General features: G+C 47.5%; 9 protein-coding genes across 9 annotated transcripts; 4 read left to right on the top strand and 5 right to left on the bottom strand.

Moving 5' to 3' along the window:
* Window positions 1-1,154: 1,154 nt before the first annotated feature.
* CTA1 (peroxisomal catalase A) lies at window positions 1,155-2,738 on the top strand (the record flags this gene model as incomplete). Its single annotated transcript, XM_058506857.1, has 2 exons — window positions 1,155-1,380; window positions 1,435-2,738. 2 exons carry the CDS (start codon window positions 1,155-1,157, stop codon window positions 2,736-2,738), a joined length of 1,530 nt encoding a protein of 509 aa, XP_058357587.1.
* A 982-nt stretch (window positions 2,739-3,720) lies between these two features.
* On the bottom strand, window positions 3,721-6,704 carry CAP10 (capsule-associated protein CAP1). The gene has a single exon (XM_058506856.1). The coding sequence runs from the start codon at window positions 6,072-6,074 to the stop codon at window positions 4,125-4,127; it is 1,950 nt and encodes a 649-aa protein (XP_058357586.1). The 5' UTR covers window positions 6,075-6,704; the 3' UTR covers window positions 3,721-4,124.
* A 198-nt stretch (window positions 6,705-6,902) lies between these two features.
* On the bottom strand, window positions 6,903-7,558 carry RPS22 (40S ribosomal protein S22; the record flags this gene model as incomplete). The annotated part of the gene is made up of 3 exons (XM_058506855.1): window positions 6,903-7,092; window positions 7,147-7,216; window positions 7,426-7,558. 3 exons carry the CDS (start codon window positions 7,556-7,558, stop codon window positions 6,903-6,905), a joined length of 393 nt encoding a protein of 130 aa, XP_058357585.1.
* Window positions 7,559-8,071: 513 nt separating this feature from the next.
* Window positions 8,072-8,941, top strand: RPS12 (40S ribosomal protein S12). The gene is made up of 4 exons (XM_058506854.1): window positions 8,072-8,116; window positions 8,229-8,435; window positions 8,522-8,639; window positions 8,694-8,941. The coding sequence occupies exons 1-4, from the start codon at window positions 8,114-8,116 to the stop codon at window positions 8,816-8,818; spliced, it is 453 nt and encodes a 150-aa protein (XP_058357584.1). The 5' UTR covers window positions 8,072-8,113; the 3' UTR covers window positions 8,819-8,941.
* A 138-nt stretch (window positions 8,942-9,079) lies between these two features.
* PIN4 (Peptidyl-prolyl cis-trans isomerase pin4) lies at window positions 9,080-9,580 on the bottom strand (the record flags this gene model as incomplete). The annotated part of the gene is made up of 3 exons (XM_058506853.1): window positions 9,080-9,234; window positions 9,291-9,393; window positions 9,446-9,580. The coding sequence occupies 3 exons, from the start codon at window positions 9,578-9,580 to the stop codon at window positions 9,080-9,082; spliced, it is 393 nt and encodes a 130-aa protein (XP_058357583.1).
* Window positions 9,581-10,012: 432 nt separating this feature from the next.
* Window positions 10,013-10,721, top strand: CDO1_2 (Cysteine dioxygenase; the record flags this gene model as incomplete). Its single annotated transcript, XM_058506852.1, has 2 exons — window positions 10,013-10,291; window positions 10,422-10,721. The coding sequence occupies 2 exons, from the start codon at window positions 10,013-10,015 to the stop codon at window positions 10,719-10,721; spliced, it is 579 nt and encodes a 192-aa protein (XP_058357582.1).
* Window positions 10,722-11,239: 518 nt separating this feature from the next.
* ONS95_013214 (uncharacterized protein) lies at window positions 11,240-11,599 on the top strand (the record flags this gene model as incomplete). The annotated part of the gene is made up of 1 exon (XM_058506851.1): window positions 11,240-11,599. The coding sequence occupies one exon, from the start codon at window positions 11,240-11,242 to the stop codon at window positions 11,597-11,599; it is 360 nt and encodes a 119-aa protein (XP_058357581.1).
* Window positions 11,600-11,925: 326 nt separating this feature from the next.
* On the bottom strand, window positions 11,926-15,552 carry ONS95_013213 (uncharacterized protein; the record flags this gene model as incomplete). The annotated part of the gene is made up of 5 exons (XM_058506850.1): window positions 11,926-14,508; window positions 14,598-14,663; window positions 14,736-14,780; window positions 14,918-15,008; window positions 15,257-15,552. The coding sequence occupies 5 exons, from the start codon at window positions 15,550-15,552 to the stop codon at window positions 11,926-11,928; spliced, it is 3,081 nt and encodes a 1,026-aa protein (XP_058357580.1).
* Window positions 15,553-16,027: 475 nt separating this feature from the next.
* On the bottom strand, window positions 16,028-18,052 carry ONS95_013212 (uncharacterized protein; the record flags this gene model as incomplete). Its single annotated transcript, XM_058506849.1, has 6 exons — window positions 16,028-16,364; window positions 16,423-16,654; window positions 16,726-16,775; window positions 16,831-17,240; window positions 17,302-17,492; window positions 17,542-18,052. 6 exons carry the CDS (start codon window positions 18,050-18,052, stop codon window positions 16,028-16,030), a joined length of 1,731 nt encoding a protein of 576 aa, XP_058357579.1.
* Between the last annotated feature and the right edge of the window lie 962 nt (window positions 18,053-19,014).

Genomic DNA, 19,014 nt, shown 5'->3' with positions numbered 1-19,014 from the left:
AAAATCTATTTCAATCAGTACTCCCAACACATTACGTTTTCAAATGCAGATAGCAAATCCCGTGTGCTTCTTCCCGTCATATTTCTTACCAAATCCCGCAAACTCGGCAACGAATCAACCTTTCGGGAAAAGCTTACATGCAGATATATCGTATCCCGGAATTAGTCTTTCATTAGAGAAGTGGCTTTAGACGTGAGGGAAGAAAATGCTTACTCAACTTGGTCAGAAGCTTTGCAGAAGTCTTCCTCCCATAAGCCCTCACGCGAGTGTTTTTCATTTCGTATGTGTTTTTTGTAACATGCTTACTATCCCGCTTGTCAAACGCCTGGGCTTGCAATTTGCACTTGGTAATTTCACTCCCTAATAGCACCAAATCAAGTCAACATGGCCGTCTCTTCACATCCAAATTACGGAGAAACAAACTGAAGTTAAGTTTATCGAGGATATACTTCAAGCTTCTACAATGCTTGGCACCGATAAGAAGTGTGGCGTCTATCCAACTGATTGTGAAAAATGCGGAGAAAGACTTTGATTCTGGAAACTGGCAGGGATCCCTGGCGTATCAAGCTATGCAGCTACGCGGGAACTGCGTCATGATGAGAAAGTATTGTCAACATGGATGTTGGTGTGATAAAGAAAGCGAGTCGATTATTTCGGTGCAGAGAAGAAGTAACAATAACAACAGAGCTTGAGCATCTGAACGGAGCATAGACATAAACGCTGGACTGTCGATGGGTACAGCGTACACTCTATGCAAGTTTGACAGCTCAAATCCCTGATTTCTTCAACATCCCAGCTGTATGGGGGAACAGTCCAGACTGCCCATCTTCTGGCCAAAAATCTTGCTTGCAAACAACACAGCAGACTGCGTCTAGGCCCCGAAGATCACCAAATCTCACTTTTGACTTGAGAATGATGCAATTGTAGCCACCCAGCTCCAATTGACCCCTGCAGCACTTACTCAGTCGCCGCTGCCTCAACAAAGCTACATAAGCTCCCCGCATGGCTCGATGTCCAACAATATTTCCGTCGACTTGAGCCAGATTTTAGTCTATTAAACATATACACGACTGGTCTTCGCTACTCTTCAGCTACCAGAAGAAAACAATACTACAAGATCCACATCTGCAAAGTCAACAGCATTGACCGCCATCATGGTCGCTGATGACAAACCCGCATCTACCTTCAAGTATACCGAGAGGCCAGTCTATACAACCTCCAATGGCTGTCCTATCGATAGCCCTGAGGCCTTCCAAAGAGTCGGTAATAATGGGCCACTCTTGCTACAAGATTTTCACATGATCGACATGCTCGCTCATTTCGACAGAGAGCGTATTCCAGAGCGTGTTGTCCATGCAAAAGGCGCTGGAGCTTATGGAGGTATGTGATCCAATCCTCATCTTCTGGTAACGCAGCTATTGATTATGTTTCTAGAATTTGTTGTTACTCACGATATCAGTGACATCACATCCATCGATATGCTCAAAACAGTCGGCAAGAAGACGGCTTGCATATCGAGATTCTCTACCGTTGGCGGCGAGAAAGGTTCGCCAGACACAGCACGAGATCCTCGAGGCTTCTCCATCAAGTTCTACACAGAAGAAGGAAATCTGGACTGGGTATTTAACAATACTCCCGTATTCTTCATTCGCGACCCTGTGAACTTTCCACTGTTCATCCATACGCAGAAGAGAAACCCGCAGACAAACCTCAAGGACGCTACGATGTTCTGGGATTATCTATCTACACACCAGGAGTCTATACACCAGGTCATGACACTCTTCAGCGACCGTGGAACGCCATATTCCTACCGACACATGAACGGATACTCAGGACACACATTTAAGTGGACGAAAGCAGACGGAACCTTCAATTACGTTCAGATCCACTTGAAAACAGATCAAGGAATTAAGACCTTTACCAACGCCGAAGCCGGCAGGATGGCATCCGAAAACCCAGACTGGAACACCCAAGACCTCTTTGACTCCATTCAAAATGGCGACTTCCCTAGCTGGACCGCCTACGTACAAGTCATGTCTCCAGAACAAGCTGAGACATTCCGCTGGAATATCTTTGATCTGACGAAAGTATGGCCACAAAAGGATGTTCCACTCCGCCCGTTCGGGAAATTCACATTAAACAAGAATGTCGAGAACTACTACGCTGAAATCGAGCAGGTGGCTTTCTCCCCTTCTCATGTTGTTCCTGGTATGCAACCGTCCGCCGACCCTGTCTTGCAATCGCGCCTCTTCTCATACCCTGACTCGCAGCGCCATCGTCTTGGTGTGAATTACCAACAGATTCCAGTCAATGCTCCGCTGCGAGCATTTAATCCTTACCAGCGTGATGGTTCCATGGCAGTCAATGGCAACTATGGAGCCAATCCCAACTACCCATCCTCTTATCGTGGCATCACATACCAACACGTCAAGCCGACGAACGAGCACGAGCAATGGGCCGGCAAAGCAGTATCATTCCTCTCCGAAGTTACTGCAGATGATTACGTGCAAGCGAAGGGTCTCTGGGATGTCCTTGGCCGACAGGAAGGACAACAGGATAATTTTGTGGGCAATGTGGCGGGCCATTTGAGTGCAGCAAGAGAGGACACTAGGAGACGGACCTATGAGATGTTTGGCAGGGTTGATGACATGCTTGGGAGAAGAATTGCAGAGGAGACAGAGAAGTTAACTCCTCCTGCTGGAAGTCAAGCTGCTGGCTCAGCTCAGCCTAGGATCTGATTTAAGCGAGGGATTTGTTTTGATATGGAGAGAAAACCCGGATTTGTTGGACAGGGGATGGGAACAGCATGTAGTACAATAAGTTTTTCTGGGGTTTATTGAGGAGCCAACCAATGAATTCCATACCTTCTTGGAGAGATCTAGTCCAGTGTTTGTTGACAGGAAGCAGCCCGCTCACACCAAGCGATAATTCTCCAACCCAAAACCTTTAAAATCGTCAGCCTACTGACCTGCAACTCTCCTTCTCTGACACTCCACACTTCACACACGTGGGACTGAAGATCTCTATGGTAGTAATGATTGCTAATTGACTGCGAGGACGGTATCCAAGCCGGAGACCGTACTTCTCAACTTCTCAACTTTCCTCTTACGCTTCGCCAACCTCACCCTACAGTTCCTCTCTGCAACATCACTCAATAGATATCTTAATACCACGATAACCGTCACATACGACCATAGACTGAAGAGAAAAGGGCATCCCGTCCGCTCTGCCATCCTCAAGCTTCAGATCGGCGGATTAGTAGTTAGGTGGGTGACCACTAGCGAATTCCCGCTGTTGTATGTTTTTTTGTGGGTTTCTTTTGCCCCTCTTTTGCCTGGAGGTGTTCAATAAGTACTGCGTGGATTGGACATGGCTGTTACTCCCTTACGCATAGAGGACCAGGCTGTGGGGTCTTACTAGATTCGGAAAGAAAAGCAATTTTGGGTCCTAGCTCCAGATACCGTATAGCCTCAAAATAGAAAGCCTTGCAAGGTTGTGTGAAAGGAACCTTTCTAGGTTAAGCTATGCTTACAGACGAAGGCCACTAAATTAAGCCTCCACCATGAATCGTTATTGGACGATGATGGCAGGTAACGGCAGGCGTAGACTTCAGTTATATTGGGTAGCATAGCCCTCAGCCCAGCGGGCTCTGAGCGCAGGAAGACCTTGGGCAGAGTGAACAAACATTATGATGGCCGTCAAAGGAGAAGAAGTGCAAATGCGCGCCAGCTGGGTATTATTTGGACATTACGCATACTAATTACAAAGCCAGCAGGTCTGTATCCAGTCTACAGCTCTCAGCCAGACTGTAGCAAACCATAACTCCGATGCCTCCGTCTATATCTAGTTCTATGCCATATTCATTCGTGTCTCATACAGAGAGCGATGCTTGCTCGCTGTCTGAGTTCGTCTGCGATTCCGACTCCATGTACTTGCTCGAATACGGGGAAGTCTGTTTAGATATGTACACTCGCACTATCCTCTTCGTCGGTCTAGACCATACTTCCGTTCAGGATCCCGTGTAGCCGATGATCTCGCGGTCATCATCTACTAATCTGGCGTACCTGTTCTCGAGTCAGCATTGAACTTCCTTGCAGGTTGAGTATTTTGTGAAGAATGAGAACTCACTCTAGCAGCAGCCTGAAGAACCACACCTCTAAATCCTCGTTCCTCAGCACCTTGTTTGCCCATTCTCTTCCTTGCATTGCAATGTGCTCTGCTTCTTGCTTGCCTGATGGCTCACCAGCGAACCATCTCACAGCCTCAACCCACTCTTCGCCCCTCAGACTCAAAGGAATGTAGTGTACCCAAGGCTTCAACCACTCTTCATGCCATTCCCTGAAAACAGCCAGCTTGTACACCAAACTCTTACTTTTCAAGAAAGCATAGAAGCGTCCACTGAATGCGTTGCCATCAATGTCGAGAAGATATTTATACTTCCATGCATCTGTCTGTTCGGCTGGCTTCTTGATCTCGAAAAATTGTTCTTGAGCTTTGCAGTCGCCTGGATCGCACTGATCGACGTGTGTGAAGTGGACATCAAAGATATCCTTGAAGTCGCTACGAGAGACCTCTTTGACCTTCCAATCTTCTGTTTCTCCCTCGCCGCGGTTGGTCATGATCTTAGCTTGGTCACCAGCGTTCATCTTCCTCACTACATGTTGACGATGTTGACGCCTCCAGCCGCCGTCGCGACTAAAGCCTCCATTCGTGGAGCCTCTCCAATACAGTTGACCTTCTTTCTGATTCCAGTCCATGTCTGACGTATCATCGTACGTGACTTTACCAGCCCAGTACCAGGGAGAAGGATAGACAATATCGGAGTAAGACGAAGGTTTTGATGCCGAGAAAACAGGAAAGAGGTCCTGGGCGACATTGAAGGCGTTCGGTCTGTCGAAGAAGCCATATGTTTCTGAGAATGAAGGAGACTGGCAGATATCCGAGAAAGCAGTCTTGTTGTAGATGAAACCAAGTTCACCAACAGCATAACTATCAATATTGTCTTCCTTCAGACCATCCTCCAAGTATCTTGCAGGGCTGTCTGGTGGGCAGGACATTCGAGAGTGTGTCCACGTTGCTTGGTGTGGAATGATATTGAATCGAGTCAACTTGAGATCCTCGAATCGCGTCCCGTCAGAAAGATCCCCAGGCCTCTGAGACCAAGAATTCCTCGGGTTGGTGACTGCATTGGCGGCTGGCATGTTCACGTCCTTAGCACTCCGCACCAGCCTAGCTAGATCGTCGTACGGAACCACAACCCGAGGCTCATCGTGGATGTTGAAGCAGAGATCCATGTCCGGTAGATATTTGGTAAATTTCTCCACCATTCCTCTGGTAGCCTCCATTGCCCATGGGATTCCTCCATCGAGCTTTTTGATCTCACCCTTCCTGATCAATACCCCCAGCAGGTTATTTGCATCGTATCCCAATGACTCCCTCGCTCGGTTCCGAATAGTCTTTGGCTTCAAGCCCCAGAACGGCGTAAGACTTGTGTGTATGGAGTCGTATTCGTCGATCAATTGAACGTTCTTGGACTTCGCGAAGGCGTACCACTTGTCGAAATTTGGTGGAGGGGGTATTCCATATCGTCGTCTGTATTCCTTGACTGCATCTGCCAGTGTCTTTGACTGCCTCTCTACAATCTTCCCAAAGTCCTCCTCGGCGCTTTTGATGAGCTGCTTGATTGGGTGGACGTTGCTCAATTGCGGTGGCTTCTGTGGTCCTGCCTCCTTCCCATCCAATTCATTGGAGAGCTCTTGGATTGGCTTCGTCGATGGCGCGTTTGCTCCAATAGATACACCCAAGGGAATGTATGGTGTGCGCAAATAGAGAATTGTGAGTACAGCCAAGGAGAGGAGAGCGAGGAGGAGTACAGTCTGTCGGGAGCGCATTTTCCTCTTAGCTCTCAGGAAAATCGTGTTGAGAGAGGGTACTTTAGACTCATCGTCGTCTTCGAGGAAGGGACTGTTGCTGGGATTGACACGAATCCGCCGTTGTTGTTGGGGAGAGTTGACATTCGAAGATGAACGTCTGCGTTGGCCGTGGTCTTTCATGTTATTGACTTTCGAAGACATCGAGGTGAAGGGAAGGAACTGCCTCGGCCGCTTTCAACCACCAATGTCGCGAATACTTTGCATGACGTTCGATTTGAAGACATCTGCTGAGAGCTTTCCAACAAGGAGGGAGCTTAAAAAACACTTGGCTACATCAGTTTCAAGTTTTGCATTCAGATAGGGTTTGATGACGAATTAGGGTTGAAGATCCGCCGCCACAAGCTTTCTTTAGCACGGAATTGTGGATGCCAACGCGTGAAGGTATTATTTTTATAAACCAGCCAAGCATTGCCATTGATAATGCACAAGCCAGGAATACGAATCGCTGCTGCATGATTGGATCGCCAATCGTTTTGGTATTCTTCAGTCCCCTCAACACAGCAGAACCAAGCCCCTTTTCATGTGCTCGCGTGCTACAAAGGAGGTTACAATGTTCAGTAAGGCAGCAACCAAATTTCCTGTTTTGATATGCAGAATCATGGAGAATCGAATTAGAAGATCACCAGAATCTCTGGGACTTCAATTTACATTTTCAGACGTTAATACTCAAAGCATACCATGTACTGAGTAATATGATGCTCCAGTGACTTGGCTCAATGGATATATGAAGCATGGGGCAAGGAAATGAATCCTGCACTGGTAAACACAACAGTTCGGGTACATGAGTGTAAATTGACTTTTGATGTATGCTATCTCTCTTCTAAAAGAAGATATCGGATCAAGCGCAAAGCAAGAAAACGAAGTTGGGTATCGCCCGCAAGGAACCATAGGTAGAAACCCAAGTACCTGCTCAAGATAGATACATGCTCATTGTACTCCAAACGCCCCGTCCAGACCTATAATCATCCTCTAGTAGAAGAAACCAATGATCTTTCCGGCAACGTGCTTGCGACGGGCCTCCTCGTGGTCCATGATACCGGCAGAGGTGGTGAGGACGATGTAACCGAATTGACGCGATGGGAGAAGCTTGACAACCCACTTCTCGAGCTCACCGAGGCGGACGTTGTATCTTGGGGAGATGACACCAGTCTTGTTGAGACTATAGGTCCATGTCAGCAATCATTCGCAATCTATCATAAACAGGATATCTTACCGGCCGTTCAATTGGATGACAATCTTGCCAGATCGGTGATCATCGACCTCCTCGAACTCGCCAATGTAACCTGAAGACCATGTCAGTATATGTAGCGAAAGATTAAACGTGTAACGTCAGGACAAAAATCAGAGAACGTGTAAGATCCTCGCAGGATGATATATCGGCAACTTAAAGGACTATGGTCGTAGTGTTTGTGAGACCGTCATCTAGTTATCATGCCGAATGTGTGGAGAAGAAGATGACCTGCAGAAGAAAATCCATATCGAGCGAACGTACCGTGCTTTTGCATGACACTGAGGAACTTGACGATGACCTTGGAGGAGGGACGGATCAGGACCTGTCGCTTTCCGGACTTCTCGGCGTTGTTGATGGCATTGAGCGCATCGTTGAGGACTGAAGTCTTAACCATTTTGACGGATGGAGATTCTCAAGTCTTGAATGTGAAGTGAGGTATCTGCAGGACGCTGTATATTAGCCTTGATGGGCTCTGAGCATGGAGAGTGCCCTCATGATTGACAAGAGGGTTCTTCAGCTCATCGTCGAAAGAGAAGAGTAGTGTCGACATCTTTCAAGTGCTATGGTCGCATCGTGTTGAGTTGAGGTCCAGCTTGTGCACAAGCATTCACGCCATCTTCCCTCTTCAACAGCTCAGGTCCCGGTCGCAGAATGAGTAGATGTCGATTTTCCCCTCTGCCTATCATGAAGGAGCTTTGGGATGTCGTTCCAGGGAATACATACCTCGATTTTGATGGTGGTCGAAGTTGTTGTTGGAATGGAATGTCGAGAAAATGGTAGGTCGAGTTTTCGGATTTTCGTGTGGGTGCGGCCGCTAGTTCAGTGGTGACCACTAGCGCGAAATTGAACTCTCGCTTGTGATGCCTTCTGCCCACAGATTCTCGGATCGCGATCTAACCTTCAATTTTCAATCCAAATCTTTGAGGAAAGTCACTCACGAAAAATCAAAATGGTATGTTGCGGTCCTTGCTCCAATATCTCAAGAATTTCCGAATACACCAAACCCCAATTCTTCCCGAATCCCTCTGGGTATTTGAGCTTGGAACTAATATTATACTCCACAGAGTGATCGAGAAGAAAGCCCTGTCGCAGAGGTCCCTGAGGCCGAGGAGGTTGAAGTTTCTGGAGATGCCGCGTCCAAGGGACAGATGTCAGTTCTTGACGCCCTCAAGGGTGTTTTGAAGCTCGCTCTTATGCACGATGGTCTTGCACGAGGACTCCGTGAGGCCTCCAAGGCTCTCGATCGCCGTCAAGCTCACGTTTGCGTCTTGGTAAGTTTTGGAAAGATGCTGCAAAGAGAGAACCCTGGACATTGCGCAGGAAGACTATGGATTAAGTACTGATTTTGCCATTTTAGAACGAGTCTTGCGAGGAGGAGGCATACAAGAAGTTGGTCATTGCGCTTTGCTCCGAGCACAAGATCCCCTTGATCAAGGTTCCCGATGGAAAGCAATTGGGCGAGTGGGCTGGTTTGTGTAAGTAATCCCGTGCAAGGGATTATGGGCCGGAAGACTAATGGGCATCTGCAGGTGTCTTGGACCGCGAGGGAAATGCACGCAAGGTTGTCAACTGCTCCTGCGTTGTCGTCAAGGATTGGGGTGAGGAGTCTCAAGAGCGATCGATCCTCCTCAACTACTTCAACACCGAGCAGTAAATTTACAAAGCGGATGGTATGGAGTTAGCTTTCGATGGGTAGACATTCGGCCCTGCTAGGGTTTCTTTACGATGTACTCTAGATATGATGCATACGGGTGGAATATCAATTGCATACGGGACCTTCTGATCTGACTTTATGAGTGCACACTGGCCGGGTCGATATTGTGACCAAATGTGGGATGCGCCAAAACACCAGACTCCTTGACCAGTTTGCAGACTCGCCTCCCCTCAAAATCTGTCTTGGAACCGCTCGAGGTGTTCATTTCCTTCCTTCCACCATTAGAATATGATATCCAAATCCTGTCTTCACTTCCGCGTATTTCGGATTTGCAGTCGTACTAGCCTCCAGCTCAAACGCCTTTTCCTCGAAAGTAGGGTCCAAATCACCTCTCTTTTTCCATCCCAAAGCACCGCCTGGAAGACATTAGCCAATAACCCTACACGCTTCTGCGACTTAAAGGAGCACTTACCAGCTCTTGGCTTATCTTCCGAGAACTCCTTCGCAACTTCATCAAACTTAGCTCCTCCCTTCAACTTCTCTAGAGCCTCTTCCTTCTTCGCATGTTTCTCGCACTACAAAGTATCAGTCTTCCCTTCCTATCATTGCAGACTCCGAATCCCGTACCAGTATATGCCTAACATTCACGAACTGGGCGCCCTTGACCTTCCCTCCCTTCTCCTCTTTCTCGTCTGCTGGTTTGCCTTTGCCCTTCCCTTTTGCTGCTCCCCCCTTATCGCCGCCTTTGCCTTTCGGTGGCATATTCGGAGACCGTGGGTAGGTGGCAGACGCGTGGCAGGTTTGGAGGAAGAGAGGTGGCCGTTGGTGAGGGGTTGCATGTCAGGTATGACATCCAATAGAGGGGTACGATGCCCTTGTGGCTGGACCCTTGGGAGATTTTAGCGGGGTACGGGTGAAAAGTCTCACTTGACTCCATTGTCGTCAGGCAGACTCAAAATTATGCAATTCCTTTCTTATGTTTGTGCAATTAGATAATGTGTAGTTATTTGGCTTCTCATTTACAGCTGCTTCCTTTGTAATTTAGATCACCTTTCTTTCGAAATATAGTTTTTCTCTTCAGCTAGCAGTTGCCACCCAGCTCAATACCGAGATAACCAAAATTTTCAATGTCCAAGCTCTCAACTTCAAAATAATCTTATTCCAATTCATATACTATCAACCAAAACCATAGCCATGGCCCCATCAATAGCTAAAGATGCTCTCGGCTCGGGCTCAAGCCCAGCAACAAATTCCACAGCGCGAAATCCCTTTGAAACTCTCATCTCAGATCTCTCCAAGATTCTAGGTCCATCGTCCGGTTTAGACTCCTCAGACATAGATGTCCTGCAACTGCAGAAATTGATGGAGAACTACATATCATCAGAAAAAGACTGGGAGAAGTATGCTTTTGAGGACTTGAGTCGCGGGTACACCAGGAATTTAGTCGACGAGGGGAATGGAAAGAGTAATCTGGTAAGTACTTTCGTTTCCTCCTCACTTCTGGTCGTAAATACCCCCACTACCCTCAAAAGGATATATATATATATATATATATATTTGCATGGGCACATTCAAAGTATAAAAGCCAGCTAAAATTCAACAGTTGATTCTTGTCTGGACACCCAGCAAAGGCAGCCCAGTCCATGATCACGCTGACGCCCACTGCCTCATGAAAGTCCTCAAAGGCAAACTGAAAGAAACTCGTTTCGACTACCCTCGCAACAACGCTACAGCTCCGCAAGTCATCAAAGAGACAATTTATCACCAAGGTGAAGTCACGTACATGGCTGATGAGCTGGGACTACATAAGATTTCGAATCCAGACGAGAAGGAGACTGCAGTGAGCTTGCATCGTAAGTACCTTCGATTGAAGTGGAAGAGAGAACTGCTTTGGGGAACTTGACTTAAAAATGAATAGTTTATACACCGCCTAATGCGGCGAAAGAGGGCTGTAATATCTTCAATGAGGTTACTGGGAAGAAATCACATGTCACACAGTGTAATTTTTATTCTGAGTTTGGTAAAAGGGTTGGAGCTTGACTCGTCCTTCCTTTCTCCTCATGACTGTGAAAGACAGCACAGAACTTCCTGTAATTTTATTTCAGTGCTATGGTATGGTTAAGATCGAATAGACGAGGTTCCCGTCGCATTAAAGAGTAAATGGACAGAAAATAGACAGAGAATAGAATCCGGTACACTAGACGTAGACTTAGACATTATTACACAAGTTCCCGCTTCCAGTCTGTTACTACATCTCTACTTCGCACCCCATAAAATAATCCAAATTCTCGAAATAAAAACTCGATTTCTCTCTTTCCTTCCTCTTCAAAAGCCCTTCCCTCTTCGCATACACAACTACCACCTCAAACCAACCCACCAAACAACCCAACATCTCAAATGACAACATCCACCCCTTCCACAATGTCGGGATCCGAAGATCAAGCTCCATCTCAAGACACTCCCAAAAATCAAGCTAGCAAGCCAGAGCACCCCGGTCCAGCAGCCACCGAGTACGAGCGCGAAGTATACAAACGCGCCTTGAAAGAATGGGAGGAGGGTAATGAATTCATGAAGAGATATGCTGCGGCGCAGAAGAATGGGAAATTACTCAGCGTGAATGATCCTGTGTATAAGAATCTGGTGGCGGATTTCAGGATGAGGCAGAAGATGGGGGCAGGCGCAGGAGCTAAAAATGATGCTGGGGAGGAGGAGAGTAAAGCGAAGTCGAAGCGGAAGAGTTTTGATTTGAAGCGGAGGTTGTTGAGGCTCGTGAAGACTTAAGTGGTTGCTTAGAGTCCTCTCATTTCTGAAATGGTGTGGAATTTGGGTTCTGTGGTGCTGTTAGCATGAACTTGAACGGAGAACCTGTATCACGAGTAAGAAGCAATGCATGGGAGAGGGGGCTAGGTTTGAATCGAGTCTATATTCTTTACTTTGCAGTGCTGTTTACTTCTTTTGAGTGGTACCCTGCTTTTAAAATTCAACCCACACCTGTCATGCATACTCGCACAACTTTTGTCCGCGTATAAACTCCATTCAGATGCAATCATAACAATCCTTCCCATGCATAGTGATCATCATCTTCAAAACAGTTGACTCCCGAGCCCTCATCTTCCTCCACTGAAGTCAGGCTTGTACGTCTTTACTCCCCCTGCTTTCATAAGCTCCCGAAGAGCCATGGTAGCGTATTGGCTTGAGCCAAGGGCGAACTTCACAATCACAGCGATCATTGGCTCAGGCTCCTCTGGCGCCTTCTGCGCTTCCTGATCCTTGCCATTGGTAGACTGTGCTGGTGAAGGAGGAGCAGTTGATATCTCCTCGGCTCCGCGCTTTGGTGCTGCCTCTGTAAGGCGCGAAGCAGTGGAAACATCGGTCTTACTACTTGGAGACTGTGGTTCCTTATCCGAAAGAGGGAGGTCGACCTCGTCATCACCAATGATCTTCTGCGTCTTCACACCCGTACGCTTCTTGAAGTTTTCTGGGTCAGTTTGTACCCATGTCTCCTTGATGACAGGTGCGCTGACGGGCTCATTGCTGGGTACGCGGTTGGCGCGCTCCAAGTCGTAAGCGGCGTTTTCTATTGCTTCTTCGGCTGGGATTGTCTTTCCAGCGTTTTTCCAGAGAGCCAGATTGGGATTATCCGCATGTCTAGCCTTCGCAATGGCGATTTCATCACGTTGGTCTGGGTATCTAGAATTGCTTCCACGACCGCCACGACCTCCACGTCCTCCACGACCGCCTCGGCCGCCGAAGTTTTCGCGCTGGTTATCTTGACGATTATTATGGCTGTATGGTTCAGGACGAGCAGGCTTTCCCTGAGACACTCTCAACCTTTCTAGGTCCGTCTCGACCAATTGCTCCTTCTCGTCCTTGTAGAATTTGAGATCGAAGGTACAATCACCTCCCAACCCTGCCATAAGTTTACGGTAGCTTCCGGACAGACTGAAGTCCTTGATGCTGCGACGCATATTGGCTGGATCAAGCCCACCTCCACGATCACTGCCCATGAACTGCTTGTAAAAGTCGCCAATGTCGTTCTGTGGATACTCAATATCGAAACCTGGAGTAGGGAGAACGATGTCGAAGATGGTAAACTTTCCACTTTCAGCTTCTTCGGCTGTTAGTGGCCTGGCACGCTCGTAGACATCATCGCGCGTGAGAGAAGAATCATCAACGGCTGCATGGACAATGACCTCTCCACTCTCATCAATTTCCTCCTTGACCTCAGTAGCTTTCTTAGAATCTACGATGATCAAGTCGCCAGCGGTGACCTTCGAGCCGTATCTGCTCCAGCGCTCACTAGCGACAAAGTTCCATACCAAGGATTGGTAGGCATGAACGTACATTGTGCGCAAGTTGCGATGGATAGACATGATTGCGCCACTGTAATCTTTGTCACGACCTCGCTGGGACAAATGTCTGATAACGGCACTCTCGCCTGAGAACTTTCTTGGCATCAGATCCAAAACCTCATGGGCAGGACGGCCGTTTCTGTAGCTTTTGATTGCCTTGGCGCGGTTGTAGTCATCCTTCGAAGCTTTGTCGTTTGGCTCGGTGCCGTTAGCCGAGAGAGCATCCTCATTGTACTCCAAGATTGCATCGCATGCAGCCTTGAAGTTATTCTGGAGGAGTTTGAGGCCAATCTCATCTGTACCGATACCGAATGTACCAAATCGCTGCAAACCAAAGTAATTAAGGAAACCATGGTGTTGCAAGTGTTTGACAGCCTCACCAACTACTTTCCTGCCCAGCTGCAACCTAGTCTCTGCATCTAAACCTGCATCGTCACCGAAATGGCAATCGCGCAAAGTGATGTGGAATTGGTTGCCTTTCAGTTCCCCAAGCTCGAGAGGATGCTTCTCGTACTTGTAGTTGCCAATAGCAGAATTTCCCCAGAGTTGCTGGTTTAATTTTGCGAGGGTGGTGTCCAACTGGCGAAAGACACTGATTCGCTGAACCGTCACAGCTCTACGATCCTTGGTACCAGCGAAGTTGAAGTCTTTCGCCTTGATGTGTAAGCTCTTTGACAAGCCGGTGACAATCTCCATTGTGTCCTTATTTTCCTTATAAAGGCTGAAATGAAGATACTGACCACCACGCTCTTCCCATCCTAGCTTGCCAGAAGGTTGACCTTGCGGTTTGTTCTGGCGGGGATTTGGCTTTGAATTTTGGTTTGTTTGTTGATTGTTGTTGTTCCAGCTTGGGTCTCTTCCTCGTGCAAAAAACTCGATTTCACCATTCTGGGTTGACTTGGTGTCCAACTTGAAGTTGAATATCTCCTTCGTTTTTTGGTGGATGGTGCCACGAAGGACTCTGTTGGTGAATGGAGCAGAGGTTACTGAGCCGAAGCTTGCTGCTTTCGCATTGGGCTTGGCTAATATTTGCGCATGGAGCTTGAGAATTTCATCTTTGATGTTGGCACCAAGGTTTTCGGCAAGGAACTTATCGTCATCCGGGGAAATGACAAAGGCAGATACAGCAGCAGCATCTCCAGAGACTCCGTTAGAGACTTCTTTCGAAGTACTGGATTCTTCGTTCTTAGCTGTGGGAGTCTGTACTGAGGCGGTGGTAGTGGTATCAGTGCTCTCAACGTGGCCTAAGCTTGACTCGTCGCCCTCTGCATCGGCCATGACAGCAGCGGGAGATGGGTTTGGTGCCGCAATTGCAACCTCTTCCTTGATAGCATTGTCCTTGAGTCACGAAGTTAGCTGAATGTGCCTGACAGGTGATGCTTGAAACAACAAGAATAGATTGTGATATAGAAGGGAGCTAGGCATACCTTCTCGGCGCCACCATTGGTAGCAGTTGACGAAGATGGCTCACTCTTAGCATTCTCCTTCTCGTCCTGCTCTGAGCGTTAGTAATTTGGTAAAACAAGATTGAAAATAGTTTAGTGTCACGAGATTTAGGCACCCACCTTGTGAAGAGACTGGACTGGTTCTTGCGGAGCGATTTGTGGCGTCTAGACAAAGGTCAGTGGCATACTCAAAAATGACCTCGTGATTTGGCGTGAAATGCAATCCACGAGGTGAAGCTGGTTAGCAGCAGGTGCAAATTGGGCGACACGGATGGAGGGTACAGGTTGAGGAAGGAGCTCACCCTGAAGGTTTTGGCATCAATTGCCTTGTCATCAGTGAGGTGCGCCACTGTGCCATCTGGCATGACTTCATTGACCAAGAAATCGGTATATCTAAACAATTGGTTGTTAGCAATGCTCTCAACTAAAAGAAGACTATGGTGTCGAGCGCCGAGATATTCAATTCCGGGAATCTTGACATGACTGCGGAGCAACAGAAGGATATGATCACCAGCTCTTGGCCAAAGACCACATGCCATTGCGACCGCAGTCCGAATGCTCGTACAGTAGAGAGAAATGGTAGAGCATAAGGAGATACAATAGAGACTAAACACTTGAGATTGGGGAATTCGGGGCTTTACCTTTGCTTCAGAACGCCTTGGAAACCAGGATTCTCGCTGTTGACAAAGTGCGTGATACCAACGGCGATTTCTTTCTCAGGCTGAAAACCAGTATCGGAGATAACCGCTCGAGTCGCGGCAGGAAGAATTGGATTGTCCATGGTGATTGTGGAGTCTTTGCTGTGTTCGGTGCTTGAAGTTGGCTGAGCTGCCATTACACTGCCGCTGGTGTTGTTGGAGGAAGGAAGAGAGTCTGAAGAGGTTCTCTGCTTTTTTAATGGAGGCTCCATGGTGGCTGGGTGGGAAGGGCTAGCCATTCTAGACGAAGTACTAAGGTAGGGTTCTGTTCTGTTCTGTTCTTTCGTATTGCTGTTCACTTTTTCAATACAATTCACCTCCAAAAGTGAACTCGTTCACCTTTGTTTGTTGCATGTCTTGAGTCGTCAAGTTGAAGATTTCGATTTGTACTAGCGCCACATAAAAAGTGGCGCATCGCTTCGGTTGGCGCACTGCAGGTGGATGCTGCAGCTGCGGTGCTGTACGGTGGCCGGCCACTACAGTACAGAGTACTTTCGTACCTTGTCAGCTTATTTGACGGCTCGGCGCTACAGCAGAGTATGTCTCCGCACCCAAACCCCTGGGAGAGGACGACGACGACGACGACGACCATACCATCCTTCTCATGCATCCAAGGTACTGGTCCCACCCACATTGTTCCGACAAAGTAATACGCAATATATTTAATCTCTACTGCCTACTATAAATACAACATCATCCTCTTAATCACTTACCTCAGTGGGTTTGAAGATTATTCGGCTTCCTCTCCACCACCGTGTACCGTCGAATTCCCTCCTGCAATGCCCTGGCCTTGAGGAATTGCTCTTTGTCTGCTTGCTTCTCCTCTTCAAGGTCAATCCATTTCTCAAAGGCCGCCTCCCCTTCTCGTTTCCGATACTCCTCGCCCACGAACCTCTTGTAAAGTATCCAGTCGTCCAGGTGCGATGGCTTGGGCAATCGGAGGACCTCGGCAAATGGCTTCTGGCTTGTGCTCCTCTCCAGCATGATCGTGCATCGATACACATTCTGGGATTCGTCTAGGAGTTGATGTCCAAATTGCTTGACAAGGTGTCTTTAATTCTTTGTGTTAGTATCCATTTCGTTTCTTCAAGCTGGACTGAGTAACTTACAGGCCATCATATCGAACACCTGCCGATGGGGCATATTTGCTCTTTAGATTGCTGCCTCTCAAAAGCCTGATAGGACGACCACGATTGCATGCCATAAGCTTCATCAATTCGTCCATGTTGTGGCCAATCTTGGTATATTCGAACAGGTTCAGTGTTGGGCCGGTGACTTCTTCTCCTGCTAGCAATGCTAACGCCACAACTCCAGACTTTCCCATTGTCAGCATCTTGTCCACTAACCCCAAGATAGAAAGTTAGCACAAATGAATATCGCGAGGAATAATGTTCGTCGGGAATGAGTCGTACCTGACCCGACGGCACCATCACGAAGTGCGCAGTGCATGTTCAGCCACCAGCTAAAATGTCATTAGCCAAGTCATCATCCGCAAGCCACCTAAGAGCAAGTCTTACTCTCCTGGAGTGAAATTCAGATGGCCCTCCAAATCGGCTGGTTGCACATGACTGACAAGCCAATCCAGTCCCTGATCTCCATTACTTCCAATGATACCTAGGCCACGCAGAGGGCCGTTGATCATCTGCTCTGTGCGCGGCTTGTTAATGTTGAAATACAACCCTTTGAATCTTCGCTCCCACTTCCGCCTCAAAGAACCAGCCTTGATGAAGATTGTTACTTGACTCTTATCCATATTTTGACTCATCGTCTCCTTAGAGTCGCCAATGTCTCTGAGAAGCTCGTCTAAACGGGTGTGTATAAGTAGATCAAACTCTGTCGAAGGCGGAACTGAGGCCTCGATTTGCAACAAGGCATCAAGCAGCACACTCAACTCTTCAATGCTACTCTTTGGAATGGTTCCTCTGGTCTAGGAACCTTCGATTAGTAATACCGTAAAAGAGAAGGCCAGGACTACGGAAATTCCATACCTTCAATGCGGCCCTTATCTCATCTGTCATCTCAAGTAAGGAGTCGAACTCCCATTCGCCTCCATCTCCAATTGATGATCCATATGACCTGAAAGACTTGGCAGACTGCTCGGATCTGACAGACTGGAAGGAGCCTGCTAGAGACTCTGGTCTTGAGATATTTAGAGGCGATCCAGACAGACGAATTGGTGCTTGGCACAAAGTTAGCATCATTTTCCATCCCGCCATGGTTTCACCTACACATTTTGGAACTTTTGGAAATGCTCATGTTGCTCTGTAAACTATCGGCTCCTCCATCGACGGCAGTACCGGTGTCCTCAAGATTAATCAAACTTCTGTTAATGTGAGGACTGCCAAACGGTGAGATATCCGAGCTGGCAATCGAATTTCCCTCGTCTCCATCCGCGAAGTTCTGGTCTGCTTTACCTGGCGGGAAAATGATATCAAGACCTTGACAAGACGGAGTGACATGGTCATGTTGCTCAATATCTGGACAATGCTCCGATGTTGGTGATGTGGCGGCAGTATTTCCAAGGGATGAGATGGCGGACGGGGCTGTGGAGGGGATGGTGCTAGCAACACCTGAACTGGTTGCTTCGGCGGCATGTACTGCTGTAGATTCTGGCATGCAATGACCTGATGTCGTGGCTGTTGGATAATTCTCGTTTCTGCTTGGTGAGGCGAAAGGATTCCGGAACGCGAGCGCTCGGAATCTTGAAGGGGTTGTCTCATTCTGGTCTTCTGGCGTCATCTTCTCAGATGAGGCCCTCTGGAGAGGTAGCAGGAATCCAGTGGTGGTATTATCGTGATTGAAATTTTCACATAGACTTGTGACGGCAGAGGATTGAATGAGAATGGAAATGGGGGGGCCGGAGGAGGAAAGCAATTGGGGTGGACGATATCTAGAGCATTTTGGCCTCGCGAGGAAGGAGCCATTTGCCCATGACTGACTGGGACACAACTTAAGTTGTGCGATAACGAGCTCATGCTACGTCGAATTTAACCATATTTCTGATCTAAATCTGAGTATTTCATTGTAAGCTTTTGTAGTTATGAAGCCATCCTTTCTTTTTGGTATTAGAGACTCAGCTATAACTTCAATCTAAGTCACTAAGCAAAGTGACTTTTCAAACATTGGGTTGACTCCATAGGAAAAAAGATGACACTTCTATTTTTTTTACCATTGGGTAATCCTTGGTCTAAACCGGTGTGTATCTACCGGCGAAGTTCGAACTCTCACCTTCAGTAAACGAAGCCGTTAGGCATCGCCAGTTTCAGCCGAAAAGCCCAAGAGAAAACTTAAGAACAAATAAGTAACATGGCGTCCAAATATCTTCTTACTCCAAAACATATCAGTCATGGATTTGTGACCTTCGTAGATATTCGATCAGTCGGGAACCAACCTCAGCATTGCCATTCAGTCAACGTCAAAACGGATGTCACTCAACTAAAAGAGACTGTCCCTGCAAGCACATATTTATCTATTACCATACCTCCATATGCTGAGAAACATGGTACCTTCGAATGATCACCGTTCAACATGATTCGCTGCGGCTAACGTGTGATTGAATGATCTTCCTGGCAGCCATGCAATTCAAGCTGTCAAGATACCCCAATAAGTACCTAGATCCGCCTGCTTTAGCGAGTTTCCGTTTTCAATCTAAACTCCGCAAACGATCTTCAATTTCCACAAGGTATCATGACTGATACGAA

The sequence above is a fragment of the Cadophora gregata genome (assembly GCF_030347475.1).
Source record: "Cadophora gregata isolate MNR1 chromosome Unknown scaffold_7, whole genome shotgun sequence".
NCBI classification, from domain to species: Eukaryota; Fungi; Ascomycota; class Leotiomycetes; order Helotiales; family Ploettnerulaceae; genus Cadophora; species Cadophora gregata.
This window is presented reverse-complemented; position numbering and strand designations above follow the sequence as displayed.